At 44.3% G+C, this 20005-nt stretch overlaps 2 protein-coding genes across 2 annotated transcripts; one reads left to right on the forward strand and one right to left on the reverse strand.

Annotated features, from left to right (window-relative positions):
• Positions 1–3255: 3255 nt before the first annotated feature.
• Positions 3256–7380, reverse strand: POMK (protein O-mannose kinase). Its single transcript, XM_058838222.1, has 2 exons — positions 7087–7380; positions 3256–6540 (listed from the first exon to the last, which is right to left on the reverse strand). Exons 1-2 carry the CDS (start codon positions 7372–7374, stop codon positions 5767–5769), a joined length of 1062 nt encoding a protein of 353 aa, XP_058694205.1. The 5' UTR covers positions 7375–7380; the 3' UTR covers positions 3256–5766.
• Positions 7381–7718: 338 nt separating this feature from the next.
• HGSNAT (heparan-alpha-glucosaminide N-acetyltransferase) lies at positions 7719–19958 on the forward strand. The gene is made up of 17 exons (XM_058838221.1): positions 7719–7970; positions 8244–8383; positions 8905–9026; positions 9953–10022; positions 10624–10693; positions 11750–11856; positions 12313–12389; positions 13003–13033; positions 13900–14060; positions 14413–14522; positions 15251–15372; positions 15768–15894; positions 16014–16100; positions 17232–17309; positions 17421–17491; positions 17630–17742; positions 18759–19958. The coding sequence occupies exons 1-17, from the start codon at positions 7719–7721 to the stop codon at positions 18938–18940; spliced, it is 1920 nt and encodes a 639-aa protein (XP_058694204.1). The 3' UTR covers positions 18941–19958.
• The last annotated feature ends 47 nt before the right edge of the window (positions 19959–20005 follow it).

Below are 20005 nucleotides of genomic sequence, written 5' to 3' on the forward strand. Positions count from 1 at the left end.
AGTTGCAATTTTGTGTGAAAAACTGTGTTACCTGTCCGTGCAGGTTATGTAGCATATTTATTTGTGGTTTGGGTGAGGTGGGATGAGATAGCTTGTGTATGCTGTTCATGCATGAGGACAGAAGTTGGTTTATATTTTCTTATACAAAAGCTGCATGTAGGGAAAGGACTGTCATTTTGTGCTGTGCCATTATAGCATCTGACCTACAGGATCCTGGCCTATGACCAAAGCCTGTAGGATCCAAAATAATACTATGTAATAATAATATAGAGCACTAGTGCAAGCTAAACATAGTTGATGGAGACCCAAGCTTCGTGACTAGATTTTCAACATTTCAACGGGCAGATAAGCCTGGGGGGGTTTCAGTTTGAGTTAGACACAACACCCCTCTCCCCCTCCATCCCAGGAATGTGCTCTTAGGGAGAAAAACACTTAAAAAATCCAACTTTTACAGAGACTTTGTCCTTTCCACAAAGAAATCCAGAGTGTACTTGATAAAAGTACTCACTTCAGTCTCATAGATTTATCAACAGAATTGCTGAAAAGGGTCTTCCAGCTCTACAGGGAAAGAATTCACTTTCCAAAAGTCACTAGCATCCAGCAACTACTAGAAATTGGACTGAGAGCTACTGAATGCTATCAGTTTTGAAAATCCAGTTACTGCATATCCAAAATGTGAATTCTGGAACAGCAAGCTTGATCTTTTAAAAATTACGGCCAAAGAATCTGTGTGTATGTGTGTGTCTATGTATAAATATATAATTTTTAATGCATTTTGAGTTACCCAGAGCTAAACAGAATCAAAAATTGCTGATACATAAATATCACTGTAATGTAAATATATTCGCCATTTAATCCTGATAAATACTGGATTGTAGACTTCTATACAGAGACTGATAATTATTGGAAATCATGTGGTCATCTCAAGTATACACTGCCTCAATTAAAATAAAACCACAAGATCCTTTTCCTTTTTTAAAAGTACCATCTAGCATATAATTTATTTGGTTGGACTCTACAAATATACACATTAGATCACGCTAGAAGAACTTGAGAACCACTTTTTTCTTGTTCCCAGGGTCTCTTGACTGTTGGTAAAATGTTACAGTCATAATGATAGAATCGGTTTACAGTTGCATATTCTGCCAAATAGCTCACAAATTATATTTGGCAAACAACACTGCCTCTGTTTCACAAAGATAATGATCTGATGTTTTGTTTATGTGGCACCAAAGCTAAATATTATTTCAGAGCTTGTGACAGAATTTCAAAAACTTTGTGTGGTATTCTAAACTTCTGATGCATTTACAAGTTACCACTCTATTAAATACAGAGTAACACAGATTTTCAACCAGTCCTTCAAAGAGAAAAAAAAAAAAAAATCAAATGTTCAATTACATACATTGTGTCCATTTTATTTCTTCCATATTTACTCAGACCTACACAACAGGTGGTAGAGATATTAATTCACTACTTTTTCTGTCTGATGGTGTCAAACATACAGGTGAGTTTCCATATAGGCTTCTCACCCTTACAGGATTTAATGTTACAGGAATGCTTTCAGGATGTAGTCTGAAATCCATAGTGCAAAATGGGAAATGCTCCATCAGACTTGACCCCCCAGAAGTGTGCAGCCAGCAGGCATTTTGGAAAGGAAAACAGCATAACCTTGGCAGTGCTATTCTTCAGGTGGCTCCGAGGAGAAAATGAAAGGAGCAGCGGGGGGTTTGAACTGAATCTGGGACTCTGCTCTGAGACAGGTGGTTTCCATTCTGTAACCTGCAGTACAAACCTACCTGGTAAGAGCAAAACTTTAGTGGGGAATCCACTGGGAATTGTTTTGGCAACAGCATTGGGCCAAGGATAGATTGCACCATACCAGCAGTGGGCCCTGACACAGCTGACACACGCAACCAGACTGTCAGCAGGCTCAGTTAGCATGCCCTAAGTGTGCTGATCTCCACTGCTAGCACAGCAGTGTCCCAGCAGAGTTCAGTCTGGGAACCAGGTGCTATTTCTTGAGTCTGGGAGACTGCTTCTGCTTTGATTCTTTGTCTAGCAGCTGGGTGGGTGGTGGTGGGTGAAATATGTTGTGGGACTGCTGCAGGCATGGCAGAGGAGGCATTGCCCAAACCGGAAGGGCCAGGTGGTTACAACTAACATCAGCAAAAGGGTGGCCCTGTCCTTGGAAAGGGGTCAGACCGAGGGCCTTCATCTTGCTGATGACAGCAAACAAAAGCCCTGGAATGACTGGGATCACATCTGCCACGGCACTGACTACCTAGGGTGGTATGGGGAACCTTCTCTGAAGTTTCCTGAAGGAGATAAGCATCAGTAGCTGTCCTTCTCCTTGTGTGACCTGCACATCTGTGTAGTTTCTTTGACTGGACTTTTGGGATGGAAGAACAGTAATACAATGAGAAACATGGCAATGACCATCCCCAGAGAAGCATCTTTTGTGGGAAAGGACGGGGAATGTGGGACACTTGATCTGAGCTTGAGATAAGAACCAGCAGCTGTTGTTGAGGTTAGGCAGAACTGTGGCAGTGGTCTTAGCAGGGGAGGTCATGTCCACAGGTCTAGAGCTGGCTGAGAAACGGGTGAGCAGAGAGGGACTTGCAGGCTCCCAGCTGTAAACAGGCCTCTTCCTGTCCTCCATCTTTTGATGTTTTCCACTAGACAGATAAGAGCCGCTTGTACTGAGGCAGCAAAGTCCCTGAATGTTTATCAAAGGCTGTGATTGGTGCTAAAGACTGAAATGTCCAGAAAAGTGAATTGGAAAGAGGGGAGACTATTGCATGTAGGGCTGTCCTGCCTCTTTTCCCCCTTTCTGTGATGCCTTGCCTCCCTCTTCCCTTTAAGGGAAAAGAAGCTGGAAACTTGGGAAGGACTGGATTAATGCAATCTTGAGATTGCAGAAGGAGCTAGCAGGGAAGAATAGAAAGATGCACAGGGTACAACCATCTGATTTTACTGAAAGACTGGAACGAGGTGACACGCAAACTTGGTTTTCTGTTTCACCAGGTTGAGACAGAAACAGTTAAGTACACAGAGACCATGAGCAAGTAAAAGGGGAAGTGGCACGTGTGGCTAACAGGTCAGCCCCTTTATCTAGCTGTCTTGTTCCTTCAGACTCACTAAAGCCAACACAAAGAGATTTTTAAGGGGTTTATGGGAATTTGCTATGAAAATACCGGCTGCAAGGCCAGATTCTGGCTAGGTCTGGGCTTCAGAGGCGGCTGCTAGCAACTAATGCTTCTAAGTAACTGACCTTCATGCTCCATCTAGTGTTTCCTCACAGAGAAACAACATCCCAGAAAAGAAACTGCAGCTCCATAATGCTGTATTCAGAATAAATCTGATTTATTACTGTTGAAATACAATGCTGAACAACACACAACCTGAAGGAGAGGGAATGGGAAAGAGACATGGAGAAGCCACTGCTCAGGGTGAATGTTTAGGGAGACACCTTTCCTTAAAAAAAAATTGTAACTATTTCATCCAGGAGCAGAGAGGCAAGATAATTATTCCAAACAAGAATTTTTCCTAACATTTTTCACTCTATGAAATTAATATGGCTGTTTGCAAGGTGCAACAGTACACGAAATCCCAGCAGAAGCTTGTCTTAACAAAGAGAGACCAGCACAAGATGTTTGTCAGGTTCTTGTCTCTCCTTGCTACACTCATAAAAACCCCTCATGGGATGGTTATTTACAGCCATTTTGAAATTATGATTTCCTTTTCAAGTCCACATGATGGCTAATAAAAGGTAACAAATTATTGTGAGGGAAACATGCAAAAGATTTGGTTCTTGGCCCTTTAGAGCCTTATCCCTGGCTTCAAGGAGCTGTAACAGGAGACTTTTCCCACTGTTGCACATCCTTTTATTCATGCTGGAACTGTAAAACTAACCCTAACAATAACAAGTCAAGATTTCATGGGCTGGATGTTGCATTTACAACTGAGCATTTCTTTTCCCCATACTTCTTTTAGGCATTTTGAGTCAAAGTCCAAAACAAACCCAAAGCATCCACAAACACTGCTTATTTTTGGAGACTTTGATTTCCAAGCTTTGTCTCCTGACAACCTGAACAGGAAAGCTGCAAGGAAAGAATGGATAAGTGAAAAATGGCAAAAATCTAATTAAAGAAATCAGACTTCCCAGAGGGAAAGGAAAGACATAATCAGCAGCTTTTAAATGACTCCTGGTGGCATTGTATGATATCAGGAATGAATTAACTAACTTGTAGGAAATTTTTCCTATTTATAATAAAATCTTGGATTTGAACATTATGCATATGAAATGACTGCATGATCTCAGTACAGTCAGAATATGGCCGGTTTATGTGAAGAGGAATAGCAGCACAGAAAAGAACAGAACCAAACTTCAAAAAGGAGCAAAAAGGACAGTGTACTCTGCTTACAAATCGCCTCTCAGGTCAAAACATGGAAGTTGTCTCTTAGGCCTTGCAAAGATTTAGTCCACTGAAACAGAAGGTCCTGACAAAAAGTCCTCAAGTGGACAGTGGTGGAATCCATGTTTCTCATTCATATTATTCCTGTTTTTTCTCCAAGAGAGCTACATCCCAGATCCCAGTCCCACCAAAAAGAACCTATTGCTGGATTAAGGCATCATTGTTCTTCCTCTCCAGCTGCTGGTACCAGGCTGTTACATCCATGTAGGTTACCTCAAGCTTTTTCCTAACACACCAAACACAGCTACTTTTTAGCAGCCTTCTGCTATCCTTAGTGGACTTTGAATTCAGACCCAATAGAATTGTATGCTCTGAAAACAGGAATTTTCTTTTCCAAAGCTTGTGTTTTAACGCTCATTTCTGTGGAAGTCACATTTCTCTTTCAGTTCCTTGTAATCTTCCTTTCCATCAAATCATGATGACACTAAGCAAGGATAAGTGAATGGAAAAAAAAGACACACTTAAGCTCTCTTCCACAGTGTCCAGCATTTCTGTGGATTACAGAGGAGCAAGAGACTTGCATTTGACAGCTTCACCTCTCAAAAGCCCATCTGAGAATACCATAGGACAAAGGCTTGAAAACCAAGAACCTGTGTCTATAAGCAGACTTTTCAGAATCTGCATCATCTTCTTGCTTCCAAAGTGGCCACACACTTGCTGGTGTGGGATACAGGGCCCACAGAGCAATGACCATACATCTCCAGGAGCAACCTATGCCCCAGCCAGCAGGGAGAGACCGCCACTGCGGTCTGGCAGTGGGACTCACCAAAATCTGAAGTGAAATGGGGTACTCATTTCTAAGTGACCACTGCTTTTACTACATGGGAAAGTAGATGAGGGCTTTGTGGATACAACATAGGCCAAAGCCACAGCAATCAGCACAAAGCTTGTAGGGGGCATGCCATGGTCTCTGTTCTCCAGTCCTCTGCCAACAAGTTAAGGTAGACTAATATGTTTCTAGCTGTTTTTCTGTAATGTTTAAGATATTTTTTGTGTAAATGTTGCAAAAGAAAATTTATCATTTCTTATGGAACAAATTTTCCCTGCCCCCACACAACTTCATTTCTCTCTTTCCTCCTCTTCCAATGGTAAATTAAACATGCCAATGGAAAGCCTGCACAGCTCTTGGATTGGGTGGATTTTATTTTATTTTTTTTTAATCAAGAGGAACAAGTTCAGTTGTTTTTTTCTTCTCAGTTTTGGGGACAGAGATTTTGCCCATCAGGCAAAGCTACATAAATAGGAAGGACTTCAACCTAAATCATCAGTATGTTGTTTGTCTTGTGATTCACTATAACATTTCTCTAGTACTAGGCACGGCTGCCTCCCGAATAAGCAGAGTCAAAACTTTCCTATAGGTGTCTAAGACCTCTTGGGCAGAGGGTCGTTCTGCCGGGTCCTTCTTCTTACACGCTGCATGGATGTCAAACAGATGCAGTCGTACAATGTCACTTCCTTCAACATGGCCCAAGAAAAAATTGGAGACATCTGGGATTTTCCAGATGTCTGTTTTCTCATCATAGGGAGGCATGAGGTCATCTTCGAATGGCACATCTTCTCCATAGGGCCAACGCTGCTCAGGAGCTACAAACTCACCCCGGAGCTCCCTGTGACCACACTTCACCAGCCTGCCAGCACTCCTGTTCACAAGAGGCAAAGCGTCCAAGTCGTTCACCAGGACATGAAAGTCACTAGTTAGGAGATACTGGGAGAGAACCTTGTCCAGGTCATTCGAGTCGCACATCACTAAGGTGCCCAGGGGGCTGCTGTGCAGGTACCGAATGACACCCACATAGTCTATAGCAAGCATCAGCCTGCGATGCCAGGTGTTCATGCCCTTGTACTTGGGAATGTGGAGAGTTTCATTCAGACCTCTCAGTGAACCAAGAGGATGGTATTCGGTGAGGATTGTGAACTGCTGCTCACAGTAGCCAAGCAGACGGACAACATGCTTGCTCTGAAGGGCTTTCAGCATCTTCAGTCCATGGAGAAAATCCTCCTTCAGCTCTGAGTTGGTGAGCTGTGAAAGGACCACTTTCTTTTCCTTCCACTCAGAAAGGAAGACCTGAGAACACACAAGAAACACATAAGACACGTGGAGAACCTTCTGCTGTGAACTGCTACCATCTGCTGCTGAGCTCTTCCTGTGACTGGTTAGTCACAACTGCAAATTACAGTTGTAATTTAATTACAGCAGGCACACACCAGGCACAGTCAGCTTTAGGTAGAGCCATGTACCTGTCACAGCAAGCCCTTTCTGATGCCAGTCATGTCACGATTTCATAAGTTTTCTTTGTAATGGACAATGCATTTGAATAAAGTTATTTTGTGTCACTCAAATAGCCAGTCTTACTCTGCCATGATTGTACCAATCTGCGATTTTGCTTGTGTAGCTGGAAGTCGTTTGGTGCAGGAGAGGTGGCCCAGGTCATGCTCTCGTATCTGCTGTGTTCACCTCATCAGTAGCCCTATGGTCCTGGATGCCTACAGTAATTAGCTGCTGAGAGGACAATCATAACAGCAGTAGTGCATTAATTACATTAATTAATTAATTAATTAAACTGTGAAAGCTCTTTATCCAGAGGAGAGAAGAAAAGAAATCCAAACTCACCTTTTTCACAGCACCTTCACCAACACACTTGAGTTTCCTGACTTCCCTATTTATGGCCTCACAGGAAAGCCACGGGGTACAATTCTTCAGCGCTCCGAATTTGAAATGCCCAAAAGGGCAGAGGCCAGGGTCCGTTTCGACACGTCCCAGAGAGCTGTAAAACTTGTTGAGGTACAGGTAGAGAATGGCATTAAGGAGCAGGACGACCGCAAGCAGTAACGCCAGCGAGATGGGTGGCACCTCTCTGGGAAGAAACTCCCTCCTAACGAAATGCGGTTTCTTTTCCATGGCCGTGCCTTCCGCATCCTCGGTGAAAGACGAAGGCTAAGCAGGACCCTCTTCCCAGCCCGGGGATGAACGCCTGTACTGCTTTTTCAGCGCCGGCTGCCCAGCCGTCCCGCAGGCACGGCGGTCCGGAGCCCGCAGCCCGCGACGCGAGGCCAGGCGTGACGAGAGGCGTTGAAGGCGGCTGCGAGCTCGACGCTCTCCGCGCTGCGCATCCTCCCGTGTTTCCGCGCAGGCGGGCCCGCGCTGCGGGCGGCGCGGCCCGGGACGCCTGACCCCGGAAAGCAGCGGGAAGCGCGGGGAGGCGGCGGTGGCGGCGGCCCCGCCCCGAGGCGGAGCGCGGCGCGATGGCGGCGGCGGCGGGGCTGGCGGCGGCGGTGGCGCTGGTGGCCGCGGTGGCGGCGGCGCTGGGCGCGCTGCTGATGGCGCCCGGCCTCTCGCAGCCCGACGGGCAGGGCGCGGCCGGGCCCCGCGGCGAGGCGGCGGCGGCGGCCGAGCGGCGGCGGCCGGGGAGGATGGACCAGGCGCTGCTGCTCGTCCTCAACGAGCTGCCCGCCCCGGGCCTGAACCTCGCCGCCCGCTCCGGCTCCTGCCACCAGGTGAGGGGCTGTGCCGGGCGGGGGTCACCCCCCGGCCTCCGCTTCTGACAGCCCGGCCCCCGGTGGGGCTGCTCGGCTTCTCCTGCGTCTCCCCGTGGCTTCGTCAGGTCGCTTCGCTTCGGTTTTACCTTCGAGCAGCACGCAGGGAATTCCCGCAGCAGGAGATGCTCCAGCCCCGTGGCATCTTTCCTTGTCTTTGCCACCATGCAAGGGAGAACCCCCTTTCGCTCTCCTTTGGTATTAATGAGCTCCCCTCACCCTCTTCTTCCACAGTGCTTGTATCAGCTCCTGGCGTTTATCCCACCAAGCAACGAGAGCCTCAGAAAACCAGGCACGGCGTCGGTAATGGTTGATACCCAGCATCCACTCACCCTGCTGCTCAACAGCTCTGTGGGTGACAGAAATCTCTGCAAGTAGGTGGCCCAGCCCCGGGGAATACATGGAGAGCTCTGTCCTGTATTTGTGTTGGTTTGGTTTGTTGTTGCATTTTGTGGTTTTTTTTCCCTTGGAGCCATGTGCCTCTTCATTGCCTGCTCATCACCTGCTTTTTCCCAACTATTTAGACCTAGAGCTCAGTCTTCACCCCACTGCTGTAACAGTGGTGTACTTTGGAATTGTGCTGAAAGAATCCAGGTGCAAGCAGAGACAAAATGGTGTTCACTGAGGCAGCATGTGCAAGCACCTGGTTTCTCTTGCAGGGAGTCTAGTTCAAGAAGACAAATTACAGCAGTGCATGTGTGATAAAGAATTGGTGTTGGGCTAGGGGAGAATAATGCTTGGAAGAGGCAAGTTCCATGCTGGATCACAATGTTGGTCCAAGTTTTTGGCTTGCCTTTCATAAAGCATTCAGGCTTACAGCCCCCCTAAGTGCTGCAGTGGTACCTGCATGTACTGGGGGTGGCTCACCAAATTTTGTTTCCTTTATCATTTGCAGGATTCAGTATCATTTTGGAGAGTTTGGCAATTATTCCCTTGTGGTAAAGACCCTAAGTACAAGCACCCAAAGTGTTTCTTGTGACCTAATCATCAATGAAGGCCCTATCAACAGCTACCTCCGTATGTAGAACTCTATTTTTCCCTTTCATTCTACAACTTGCATGTCTCCCAGCAGAACCAGCTTCCTAAGAAGCCTGTGCAACCACTCATGCTGTGCTGAAAGAGTTGTCATGGTCCTGCTCCTTTCTCAACATCCTTGCCTCCTTATGTTTTATACATCCATCTTGAGGCCCTGACCAGGATCAGGCCTATTCACATGATGTACCGTCTGCCCACAACATTTTTGCAGCAGGCATTAGTACAGAAAAATCAGTGGGTATGTGTCTGGAGGGAGATATTAGTTCCTGTTTTTCTTCATGTACACAGAATCCTCCCTTTTCTTCCCTCTATCTTCTCTCACAAAATGGGAAACAATTCACACAGCGTTTGGATTTTTGTTTGTTGTTGCACTTTTAAAACCTGATCTTTTTGTTCATCTCTTATCCAGGACTGTTTCAAGCTCTTGTCTATGTCTATTCCATTCTTCTCCTATATTATTACATTATTCTTCAATCCTTCCAGTTTCCTAACTGTAAAGAAAAATTCACCATGCTTGCTAATGTAATGCTAGGTGTATTGCCCTTTCCCCTATCTTCTTCATGTTGAGGCTGTTTTTAAGTCTCTACTTCTTCAGAACATATTGCAGCACATCAACTCTTCGCTCACTAGTGTCTTGTGATGCAACGCGGTTTTATTTTGCTCATTTTATGCCGAGATGTGGAGTCACTGAGCTGCACTTTGAAACTAGCCTGCTTATGTGTTGGGTAGCTTGGGGGTTTCACTGTGGGTTTTTATTTTCCTCTGGGATTTATATTGCATGGATAAGATGGTATGATGATCAGTGAGTTGGGCTTTGTGTCATGTTGGTGTCACAGCTGGACAAGCCCAGGTCACTGAATGGTTTTGTTAGATGGTTTATAGAGTTGTGTTCTCCTCTTTCTGTGTAGCTATTCTCTTTGCTTTCCTGGTTTACATGGGGATCCTTGCTATCCTGATTGCTGGGCGTCTTCTAATGAAGTAAGTGAGCTTCCTTCTTGCACATGCCAGTTTAAGACCATGCAGCATAGTGTGGTAATGCTTTGGAGTCCCACTTGTAGCTCTGCTTGCAGATCAGATCCTGTTATCAGGTGCCATGTGCACATTGTGGCACATGTGGCAAGAAATGCAGAGTGATGCAGTTTCACTCAAGGGATATCTTGCAGCCTTGGTGGTTTATGTGCGGAGCAGCTGATGTTCACTGTAAGCTCACACACGCCCTGCTGCACCCTCGTGTCCCTTGTTCTTTGTCTAGCTCTGGATCAGTAATCCGAAGCAGTGGGACCAAAGTGCATGTAACAAATGCAGCTTTCTACCCTTTACTAAATGGTGTAAGTCATCCTTGCCTGTAAGCAACCTGAGAATAAAACCCCCAAACATGAGCTTGTGTCAGTGTAATTCCACAGCTGGACTTAACTGAGAACCTAGGTGCTGGCTGAATCTCAGTATTACCTGTGTGAGCTGTAAAAACAGAATTAGGAACTGTCCAAACTTGTTTTATGCTGCTAAAAAGCTTCTATTAAGGTGACATTAACTATAAATTTGGCTTTGTTTTGTGTTTTAAACTGTTACTCATTTTCAGAATTGATCCAGTCAGAAACTGGGTTTACAAGAAACTGAATCCCAGGGCAACTGATCGTATGATTAACTCCGTGAGTGACCACAGTATCTTTAGTTTGCGTTCTGTAGTGTTTTCATCTCTGAGAAACACATTCTATCTGGACATCTGGGGACTTGTTTATTACTAATCACCTTCCCCTTGTGTGTGTTCCCCTTAGCAAATCTTGTCAGATAGGCAATTTTATGTCAATGGAGAGTCCTAGACTGGGTTTCCATGCAAGTTTAGTGGATTCCCTGTAAAGCTCTTACAAGTTTTGAACATACAGCTTTGTGCCCCCATTAGTTCCCTTGAAACAAATGTGTTGGTGAAATGTCCCCTTCTGACACAGTCAGCGTAAGGGAAATCACAGCCCTCATGGCTGCTCCCAGCACAGCAGGAATTTTAGCAAAAAAATGAAGTCATAATTTATCTGGGACCCCTAGCACTAGCATTTCTGTGTGACCCTCATTTTGTACTAGAATATAGATAGTTCACCACAGTCTGGGCTTCAAATCTAAGAGGTCCAAACCTGCCTAGAATCAAAAGACTTGGAAGCAGAGCTCTACATCAATTCTTGTAGTTCATCTCTTACCACTGGGATATTGTGATGTTTCCTTCTTTATGCTGTCATTGGGTCTGATCAGAATGGTTTGGGAAGCTCAGTTGCAAAAAAGCCACTCCTGTATTTAAAAGGATTAGTTTTCAACTGGTTTAACTCTCAAAACAGTCTCTCCGTGGTGTCAGACAAGTGCTGATGGGTTGGGGCGGGCCCTGTTTGAGAGCTGGCAACCGGATCTGCTCAGCTTTGTTGCAAAGCACTACACAGAGTGTTGGCAAGCCTCTGGCTGATTTGGAAGGGACCCAGCTCTGATGAGTCTCAAGCACAGGCTCATTTCACTGCTTTTGTTTCACATTGTTGTTTCTACCTGGTCAGAGGTAGATTCCGGAGCATCTGCAAACGTTATTGTAATGTGGTGAAGCCACGGAGAGGAAGACAGAGAGAATAAAGACAGAGTGTGTGTGAAAGTTTGAGTTTACTATCCTTTGTTCTCTAGTCAGCTGGTGCAGCTGCTGACTTGCTCTTCATGTGTCTGGTTTGTTCTGGAAGGAGCTGGGATCCCCAAACACAACAGACTCCATTAACTGTGATCCTGCCCCGCAATCGTGGAGCACAGGCTCTCGGCAGCGGCTGCGTTCCCTTGACACGTTCCGAGGGTGAGCATAAGAGCTTGCTCAAAAGCAGCTCTTCCAAGGGGAATGAGGTTTTTCCAGTGGTGGTTTGACAGTGCATGGTGATATATAGCAGATGGACAGTTCAAGGTGGTCTCTTTTACTTGGAAGTTAATAAAGATTTTAATTCTCAGATTTTTTGTACTTTGTAATTGCTCTAATTTGAGGAAATGTTAAAGTTGAGGCAGAGCGTGCAAAAGAACAACGCGTTCAGTGTGAAAATGCAATGCAAAGGAGCTTGCTTTGGTTCACCACCAGTCATGATTTTTGAAACACGACTTACTGGTTGGTAAAGCTAGAAACCTTGGAAATCTTGCTTTAAAAATAAAATAAATCAAATCTCCGAGTCAGAAATGCATTAGTGGGAGTCGTAATCATTAACTTTGTGTTCATAAGTAGCATTTCATCATCTGATACTTCGTGGTTCTGTTGTCTTTTTAGGCTCTCTCTTGTAATTATGGTGTTTGTTAACTATGGAGGAGGAAAATACTGGTTCTTCAAACATGAGAGTTGGAATGGTAAAGTACAATTGAGACAGTTACTCTGGGTTTTAACTGCAGCCGTGTCTAGAAATGGTTGGTGTTGCAGCTGCTGCAGCAAGCTGTTGCTCAGCCAAAAGCTGGGGCGCTATGCTGCTTTGCCTCAGCAGGGAATCTGCTGGTTGTTAATGGGCAAAGCAGTGTATGGTCCTCCTCATCATGCAGGACAGGATGGTTTCACATCACAGTCTGTGTGTAACCTCTTCATTTGTGATACAGGGTCATATCTTTAACTTTCCTTATTGCTTAGTGACCACAGTCAGACTGATGTTGCTCAGTGCTGTAAAAACATAACGCCTTGATTGGTAATGAAGTCAAACATTGTAATGCCCTCGTGGAGAATAGCAAGGATCCCATCCCTGGAATCTTTACCAAGGCACAGCAATCAGTTCTGACCCTATTCTTGTAAAGTGCCAAATGCAGTGAAACAAGATGATTAGCTCTTTGTAGGTTTTGTTTATAACATGTTTTAGACTTTTGGGACATGAATACTTGCTAGCAGCCTGCAATTCCTCTAGAAACTCAACACTAATATTGTTAAATTTGAGGAGGGTTCAAGATAAATAACATGCTCCTTCATATTTCTCTGTAGGATTAACAGTGGCAGATCTGGTGTTTCCGTGGTAAGTTTTCCTCAAGAATAGTTTTTGTATGAAGTGATTCTTTATATTAAAAACTGCAAGTAGAACTTTGTGTGCACTTTGCCTCTATGTAGAAATGTATTTGGGTGTATTTGTGTTAAACAGTTAATAGGAATCTGCCCCTAAAAATAACAACATAACCCTTATGAACCAGTAGAAGAGCTAAGTGGTTTTGGTGCCCCACATCCTCCTCCTTCCCACACACAAGGCCCAGGGCTACCCTGCCAGTGGAAGTGCAGTATCCCTGAGAAGCTCAATGCCATGCCACTGTGTTAAAAGCTGCCAGTCTGGCAAGATTCAAAGCTGGACTGGTGTGTATCCATAGATAAAAGGGCCAAGTAAACTTTCAATTAAGCTAATATTTCTATAACCAGAGAATGGTCTTATGGGGAAGTATCTGCCCCTAACATGCTTCTCTACACCAGCTGTGGTTTCTATTGGAATAGGGAGCTGGACCTGGACTGTGAACCTGATCTAGAGGGAAGGAGAGGGTCAGTTCTGAATTTGAAACATAGATTTGAAGCTGGTGTTTGACTGATCTGAAGATGGTAATTTAATTTTGGGTAATGGAATTTTTTGGTAGCATATGAATTGCAGGAGAAAGAGCAAACTGCAGTTACAACCCTACTTCAACTGACCAATGAAAAAGGTAGAAGTGTCCCATAGTGCAAGCTCAGTAGCCTAGAAATTCCTAACAATCAAGAGGAAATAAAATCACCCAGTTTCACTCAGTGCATGCATCTCTGCTGGGCCAATGCAGGACGCTCTGTCAGCTTTAGTGTTTGCTGTTACTCATACATGTTATGAGACATCTGCCAGCTCCATTTCCCATCTGCTCTGTTCTCCAGGTTTGTGTTCATCATGGGGACATCAATAGCATTGGCACTGGGCTCCATGCTGAGGTGGGGAAGTTCCAAGTGGAAGGTGCTTAGAAAAATCCTTTGGAGGAGTTTTGTGCTAATCCTGCTGGGAATCATAGTTGTGAATCCCAATTACTGCCTTGGACCTTGTGAGTGGAACTTGCTGTCTTCCTTGCATTGCTGTAACTTTTTCCTGCCTCCTTGGCTGGGCTGTTGCAAGAACTGCAAGAACTGTGTCAGCAGTTTGATGGTATCTTGTGGAGTGCTGTTCAGTTCCGCACTGATTCAATTCTCTCTGTTAGACTCTTGTACTAACCACCGTTGATTGTCTTAGTGGCTTTCCCAGGATTATGATATACAGAAAATTGGGATGGCAGAGTGGAGGTGTCCCTTGTACCTGCAGGTGCAGTGGATCTCAGCTCTCCCTGAAGAAGGGTCATTCTTGTATTTACTGCAGAGCCCATGTCTGCTCCTCTTTCACATTGCTTGCATGTCTTCCAGTGTCCTGGGATAATCTGCGTATTCCAGGGGTGCTCCAGAGGCTGGGATTCACATACCTGGTGGTTGCTGCTCTTGAACTCCTGTTTACAAGAGCTGATAGTGGGACCTGGGTGAGTTATGTGGGGAGATGACAATTGAATGGATACTGGAGCAGGGTTTGGGAGCCTTTGCTCTTGTTTGGGCAAAAAGAACACATGAGAAATGATAAGAAAACATGAAACATCTTACTTGATGTGTGTGACCTGTGTGATGTGCAGTGTGACCTGGCAGGGGTCAGTGTTGGGTATGTACACCCTTCAGTGTCCCAGTCTGCATTTTGTCACATCTAGCTTTACTGTATTTGAGGATTTCACCAATCCATTCAGATAATGCTTAAAAACAGGCATTCCAAAACACTTTTGATGACTTTTCCACTGCCAAGGAAGCCCAGGGACAGCGTATCTATGCTGAATCCTGTAGTCTGTGTTTTGTTCAGTTAATTTTGGCAAGGTTTTTTTCACAGCAGGGGAAAGTAGTGCTGGGTTTTGGCCTTTCTAGAGTCTGTTTTCCCAAAAGGCTTTGTTCTACTCATGCATCAAAGTTCCTTTTGACATTTTCCAAGTTAAAAAACATTAAGGGCTTTTGTTTCGGTTTGTTTCTCCTCCCTTGCCCCAAGTAACTAAGTGTCTGGAAATTGCTTCTGAAAATGAAAGGTCTATTGGTAGAACCCAGTTTTGTAATGACATCTCCCTCTTTTATCTGGGGTGGAAGACTGCCTGCCAGGAAGTACAGGTTGTCCCCAAGGGCATGGTTTTTTTTTTACTTGCCAGATAACACCCCCTCTCTCTATCTCATGCAGGAAGGACGATTCCCTGCTCTGCAAGATATTCTGCCCTACTGGCCACAGTGGATTTTTATTCTGGTGTTAGAAACAATTTGGCTCTGCCTGACCTTCTTGTTACCAGTGCCAGATTGTCCTAGGTAAGACTGTGCACTTGGACAACTTAATGTGGGGTATCAGCTTGGTTCTCTTCTACTGAGTAGAAGGTACATTTTTTTAGCCATAGGAAAAGAATGAAGGGAAGAGCTTTCAGGCCAGCAGGGTTAAAAGAAGCATCCATCATGTAAAAGAACTTTACTTTGGCACTAAAGTACCAGGTGTTATACAGGTGATGTCATTCTTCCTTTCTATTTAAAGAGGATTAAAATCTCCCTGAAGTCTGTGTACAGCAATATATGATCACTGCAATGCCATCAATGTGTGCCTCTGGCCTGGGAAAACACTGAGCCTTTGGTGTGCAGGGTCAGTGAGCCAGCTGCTGTGCAGCTGGGCTGTAACAACACTATGTGCTACAACCTCTCTGCCTCTGTCCTAGGGGCTATCTTGGGCCTGGGGGCATTGGGGACTTTGGAAAGTATCCCAACTGCACTGGAGGAGCAGCTGGTTACATTGACCGTTTGCTTCTTGGAGAAAAGCATATGTATCAGCATCCCTCTTCAGGTGTAAGTAGTTTTTTGTTTGCAGTATGTCAGGAGTGGCTTGGGAATGATACGTTCAGGAGGATTTAAAATAAAGGAGTTTGTTTGCTTGGGTGCTCTGTAACAGCTGTTTTCTCTCTAAGGTGACTTACCAATCAACGATGCCGTATGATCCTGAAGGGATCCTGGGGACCATAAATAGCATTGTTATGGCATTTTTGGGACTGCAGGTACCTCTTTTTCTTTCTGGATCCATGCTATAATGGGAAGATTTGAAGGAAACTTAGAAGTGGGGAGGCAACTGGGTTTCTTTACTTAAAGCTAAGACTGGTTCTAATAAAACATTTTTCAGAGCAATGCTTTCACGATGACTTAGCCTGAGGTGGGTGCCAAAGTGGAAGCTAATACAGCAGTAGCTTGCATTAGGTACACTGAGACTTCTCAGTTTTTGTAAGGGATGGACACAAGAAACTTGCAAAATAGCCACCTGGTGTTTAAAGGTTGGGCTTAAGTTAGGATTAGGCTGGCTCTGTATGTTGGAAAATAAGGCTGAGACACACAAACTTCACAGCTTCATTGTAAGGGTTTCAAAAGTTGCAGGTGTACTTGTTCCCCCTTGCTGATTTTCTGCTTGTGCAGTGACAGCCATCTTGCACAGGTGCTGTGTGCTCACCTTCCCTGACAAAGAGATGCAGGCGTTCATACTGGTGTTACCAACACCAAAAGCTCGCACCGCTCACAACTGTTTAAATATGGCACTTTTTGATGCGGTTTTGATGCACTGCTGGCTTTTCTGACAGTGCAGCAGCTGTGAACCGAACTGGAACTCACTCTTCTGCTGGGAAAGGAATGTTACCACATGTAGCACTGGGTAAAAATTGATTTGGAATATCTGTGAGGCAGAGCTTGCAAAAGAAGTGTGACACTGAGGAGTGAATTATCAGGACACATTGCTTAGTGGCATACAAAAAGAAGCACATGCTCTGAGCAGGCCAGGGATGCTGTGGAGAAGCTCTTGGGGCTGGTTCTGGTGGTGTTCTTCATGCAATCTTTACCGAGGGAGAGGGAGCTCAACTTACGTTGTCTTTACCTAATTAAGATGCTTGTCCCCTTCCTCAGCGAACATAGTAAGAAAGGGAGAGAAAGTGCACCTCTACTGCTGATTGGGTTGCATTTACATGTTTTCCACTTGTGTGTCCATTCTTTACAAAGAGTCCTCATTTTGAGCCTTTCAGCAACTTGGCTGATAGAAATCCCATTTGTGGTCTCTGTCCTAGCTCAGGTAGCTGGTGGAAAATGTATCTGCCTCTTGAAATGTACTTATATTAATGGGCATTTTTTTTTTGTATTTTTTTTATAAGGCAGGAAAAATTACTTTGTTCTACAAAGACCAGCCCAAACAAATTATGAGTCGGTTCGTCATATGGGGCCTAGTAACAGTAAGTCTGATAGTTATGTAGCTCTTTTAAAGACATGTATTTTAATGCAATGCAAATATTTCTGAAACATACTGCAGTGGTTATATAAACTTTACCGACTTTCTATTTCAGGGAATTATTTCTGCTATCTTGACAAAATGTTCTAAAGAAGAAGGGTTTATTCCCATAAACAAGAACTTATGGTAAGCAAAGGGATGGAAGATTTTGTATGATTTTGTTAAAGCATTATTTTAGCTCAGGGAATGTTTTACCTTGTGTACATTGACATCTGTATGACATAGTTCTCTAAATATTACTATTTCTACTGAAAATGTTTGTAGGTCAGTATCATATGTGACAACCATGAGCTGCTTTGCCTTCATCCTCTTACTGCTGATATATTACCTTGTGGATGTCAAGAAATGGTGGTCAGGTGCTCCATTTTTATACCCAGGTCAGTAAAATCACATCAGGAGACATACTCCTTATGCAGATTCTTTCTGCACTGATACTTATCCTTTTGTTTTCTGTGCTTCCGTTGTCTGTAAGAGAGTAGGGATTTAGACCGAGGTAACCTGAAGGATTCCAGAATGATTAAATTGAGCGGAACCTTTGCACAGAACTGGGATATTTGAGACCAGATATTTAGGAGAGAGGGACAATCAGTTCTTTAAACTAGAGCTGCAAGCTGCTATTGCCTAATGACTGTTCTGAGTTTGATACCAAGTCAAGGTCCCAGTGAACAGCTGCCTAGTACCAAGCAAAATACCACAGCTGTTCAAAGTTGGTTTTGGAAAGGACTGCTGAGACTTGTGTAACCTAGTGGGAAACTCAAAGGCCTGTCAACAGATTAATACTGCTTCTGAAAATGGGGAAGACAAAATCCCCTGGGCGGCTGTGTAGGTTGTGTCTCTGTGATTTTAGATAAGCACATTTCCCAAAGTATCCCACCCTGGTTTTAACCACACTGGGCACACAACAAACATGAGTAGAGAATGCAGAGCCACAGCAGAGGGGACCTTTCAGCAGCTTTGGTCCCTGGTGTCTGGATAGGGAAATAGGCAGAGTGACAGCAGGGTATCATACCTCCTACCAGAAACCCCAGAGCTTTGGAGGGCAGTCAGCATTTGTTTGTAAAGGCAGCAGATCTGACCAGATTGGTTGGCACTCGTCCACCCTGGAAACAGTAACTGTTATTATTCTTATTATTAATATAATTGCAGCATACCGATTTGTTTGTATTTTCAGTTTAGCACAGAGATTATTTGTATTTCTTTTAATAAATGTCTTGGGAGAGAGAACCCCTCAGACTGTATTTGAAAACAGTGTGTAGCATCTTTGGGACAAATGACATTAGCTGTTGTTGCCTTGGTGCCACTGTCTTTTATAAGCCTGCCACGCCTCTGCCTCTTGCTCTGAAGCAAGCCCATACCTGCTATTTCAGATGGTATAACCTGTGCTTCCTTTCAGGAATGAACTCAATCCTAGTCTACATTGGACACCAAGTGTTTGCAAACTATTTCCCTTTTAAGTGGAAGATGCAAGACAGTCAATCCCATGCAGAGCATCTGACTCAAAACCTCACTGCAACAACTCTTTGGGTCATAATATCATATATACTTTACAGGAGAAGGATATTCTGGAAAATCTGATAGAGGTGGTCATGGTCTAGCAGGCCTAGATTCTGATGAGGCAAGGCAAATGGATTAACCTGAAATATGGTGGATTAGCCTGAAATATTGCTACTCACACTGTATTACTAAAAAGGGATACTAGTTCAAGTTTACAGTGCCATGGAAGTCCATCATCAAGACTTTTATGTGACTTAAGGGACAGTATTTTCCTATTTAGCAAAACTTACTATTGTATTACAGTTGCTCTGTTTTCTGTCTTTTGTAAATATTTTACTGATTTCCCTCCTTCACACAGAGAAGCTGAACATACCTTAACAGTTGTGCAGTCTAAGACACTCTGATAGTGAAGGAACTGCAAGGGATGGGGGTGGTGGCTGCAAGGGGTTATCAGAAAGGGCCCGTGGTAACAGTCCCTGCCTGTGACACCCCCTAACTCAGGTGCTCTGGGCTTTGTATGTACCCTTGGCACCTCTTGCGTGCCTGTCCCCTCTGGCTACTGGCACATTTAACTTGGCCAGTGACTACCTGGGAAAGCTCTGGGGCACCTCTGTGTCAGTCTGGTGGTGCTCTCAGGTGATCATGCTTCACTGTATTCTTCCCATTTCTTTGACCAAACCTCAAACTTTAGGTTTAGGATGCTGCTGAAGCCTAAAATCTCTTCTGTTGGCTTATTAATCAGCAGGCTGCTCCTACAGGTTTAGCAGCTCATCTGTGCATGTTCTGGGCCTTTGTGTAACACGCCTCTTGCATGGACAAGGTCTGAGTTCCACATGCTACACTCTAGGAGTGCAGAAAGGCCATTTCCTACTGACTTTGTATAATCACTTGGATATTACCAAATTTCAATCAAAACAATTCTCTTTCTACATGAATTTACTTAAAGACACTGAATCCGAAAACCAGCAATATAGGTAGAATTCTTCTGAGAAGGAAGACCTAACACACCAATTCAATGTAAAATAACAGTTTTTGGAAATTTAGGAAATTCACTTGTGCTGTGATTTCCAAACTAGTGCTAATAAAAAAACTGAAATACCTTGCTATGTTCTCTGTGTATGTGTAAAGATGGAAAGAACTATGACA

Source organism: Poecile atricapillus, chromosome 4, assembly GCF_030490865.1.
Source record: "Poecile atricapillus isolate bPoeAtr1 chromosome 4, bPoeAtr1.hap1, whole genome shotgun sequence".
In the NCBI taxonomy this organism is placed as follows: domain Eukaryota; kingdom Metazoa; phylum Chordata; class Aves; order Passeriformes; family Paridae; genus Poecile; species Poecile atricapillus.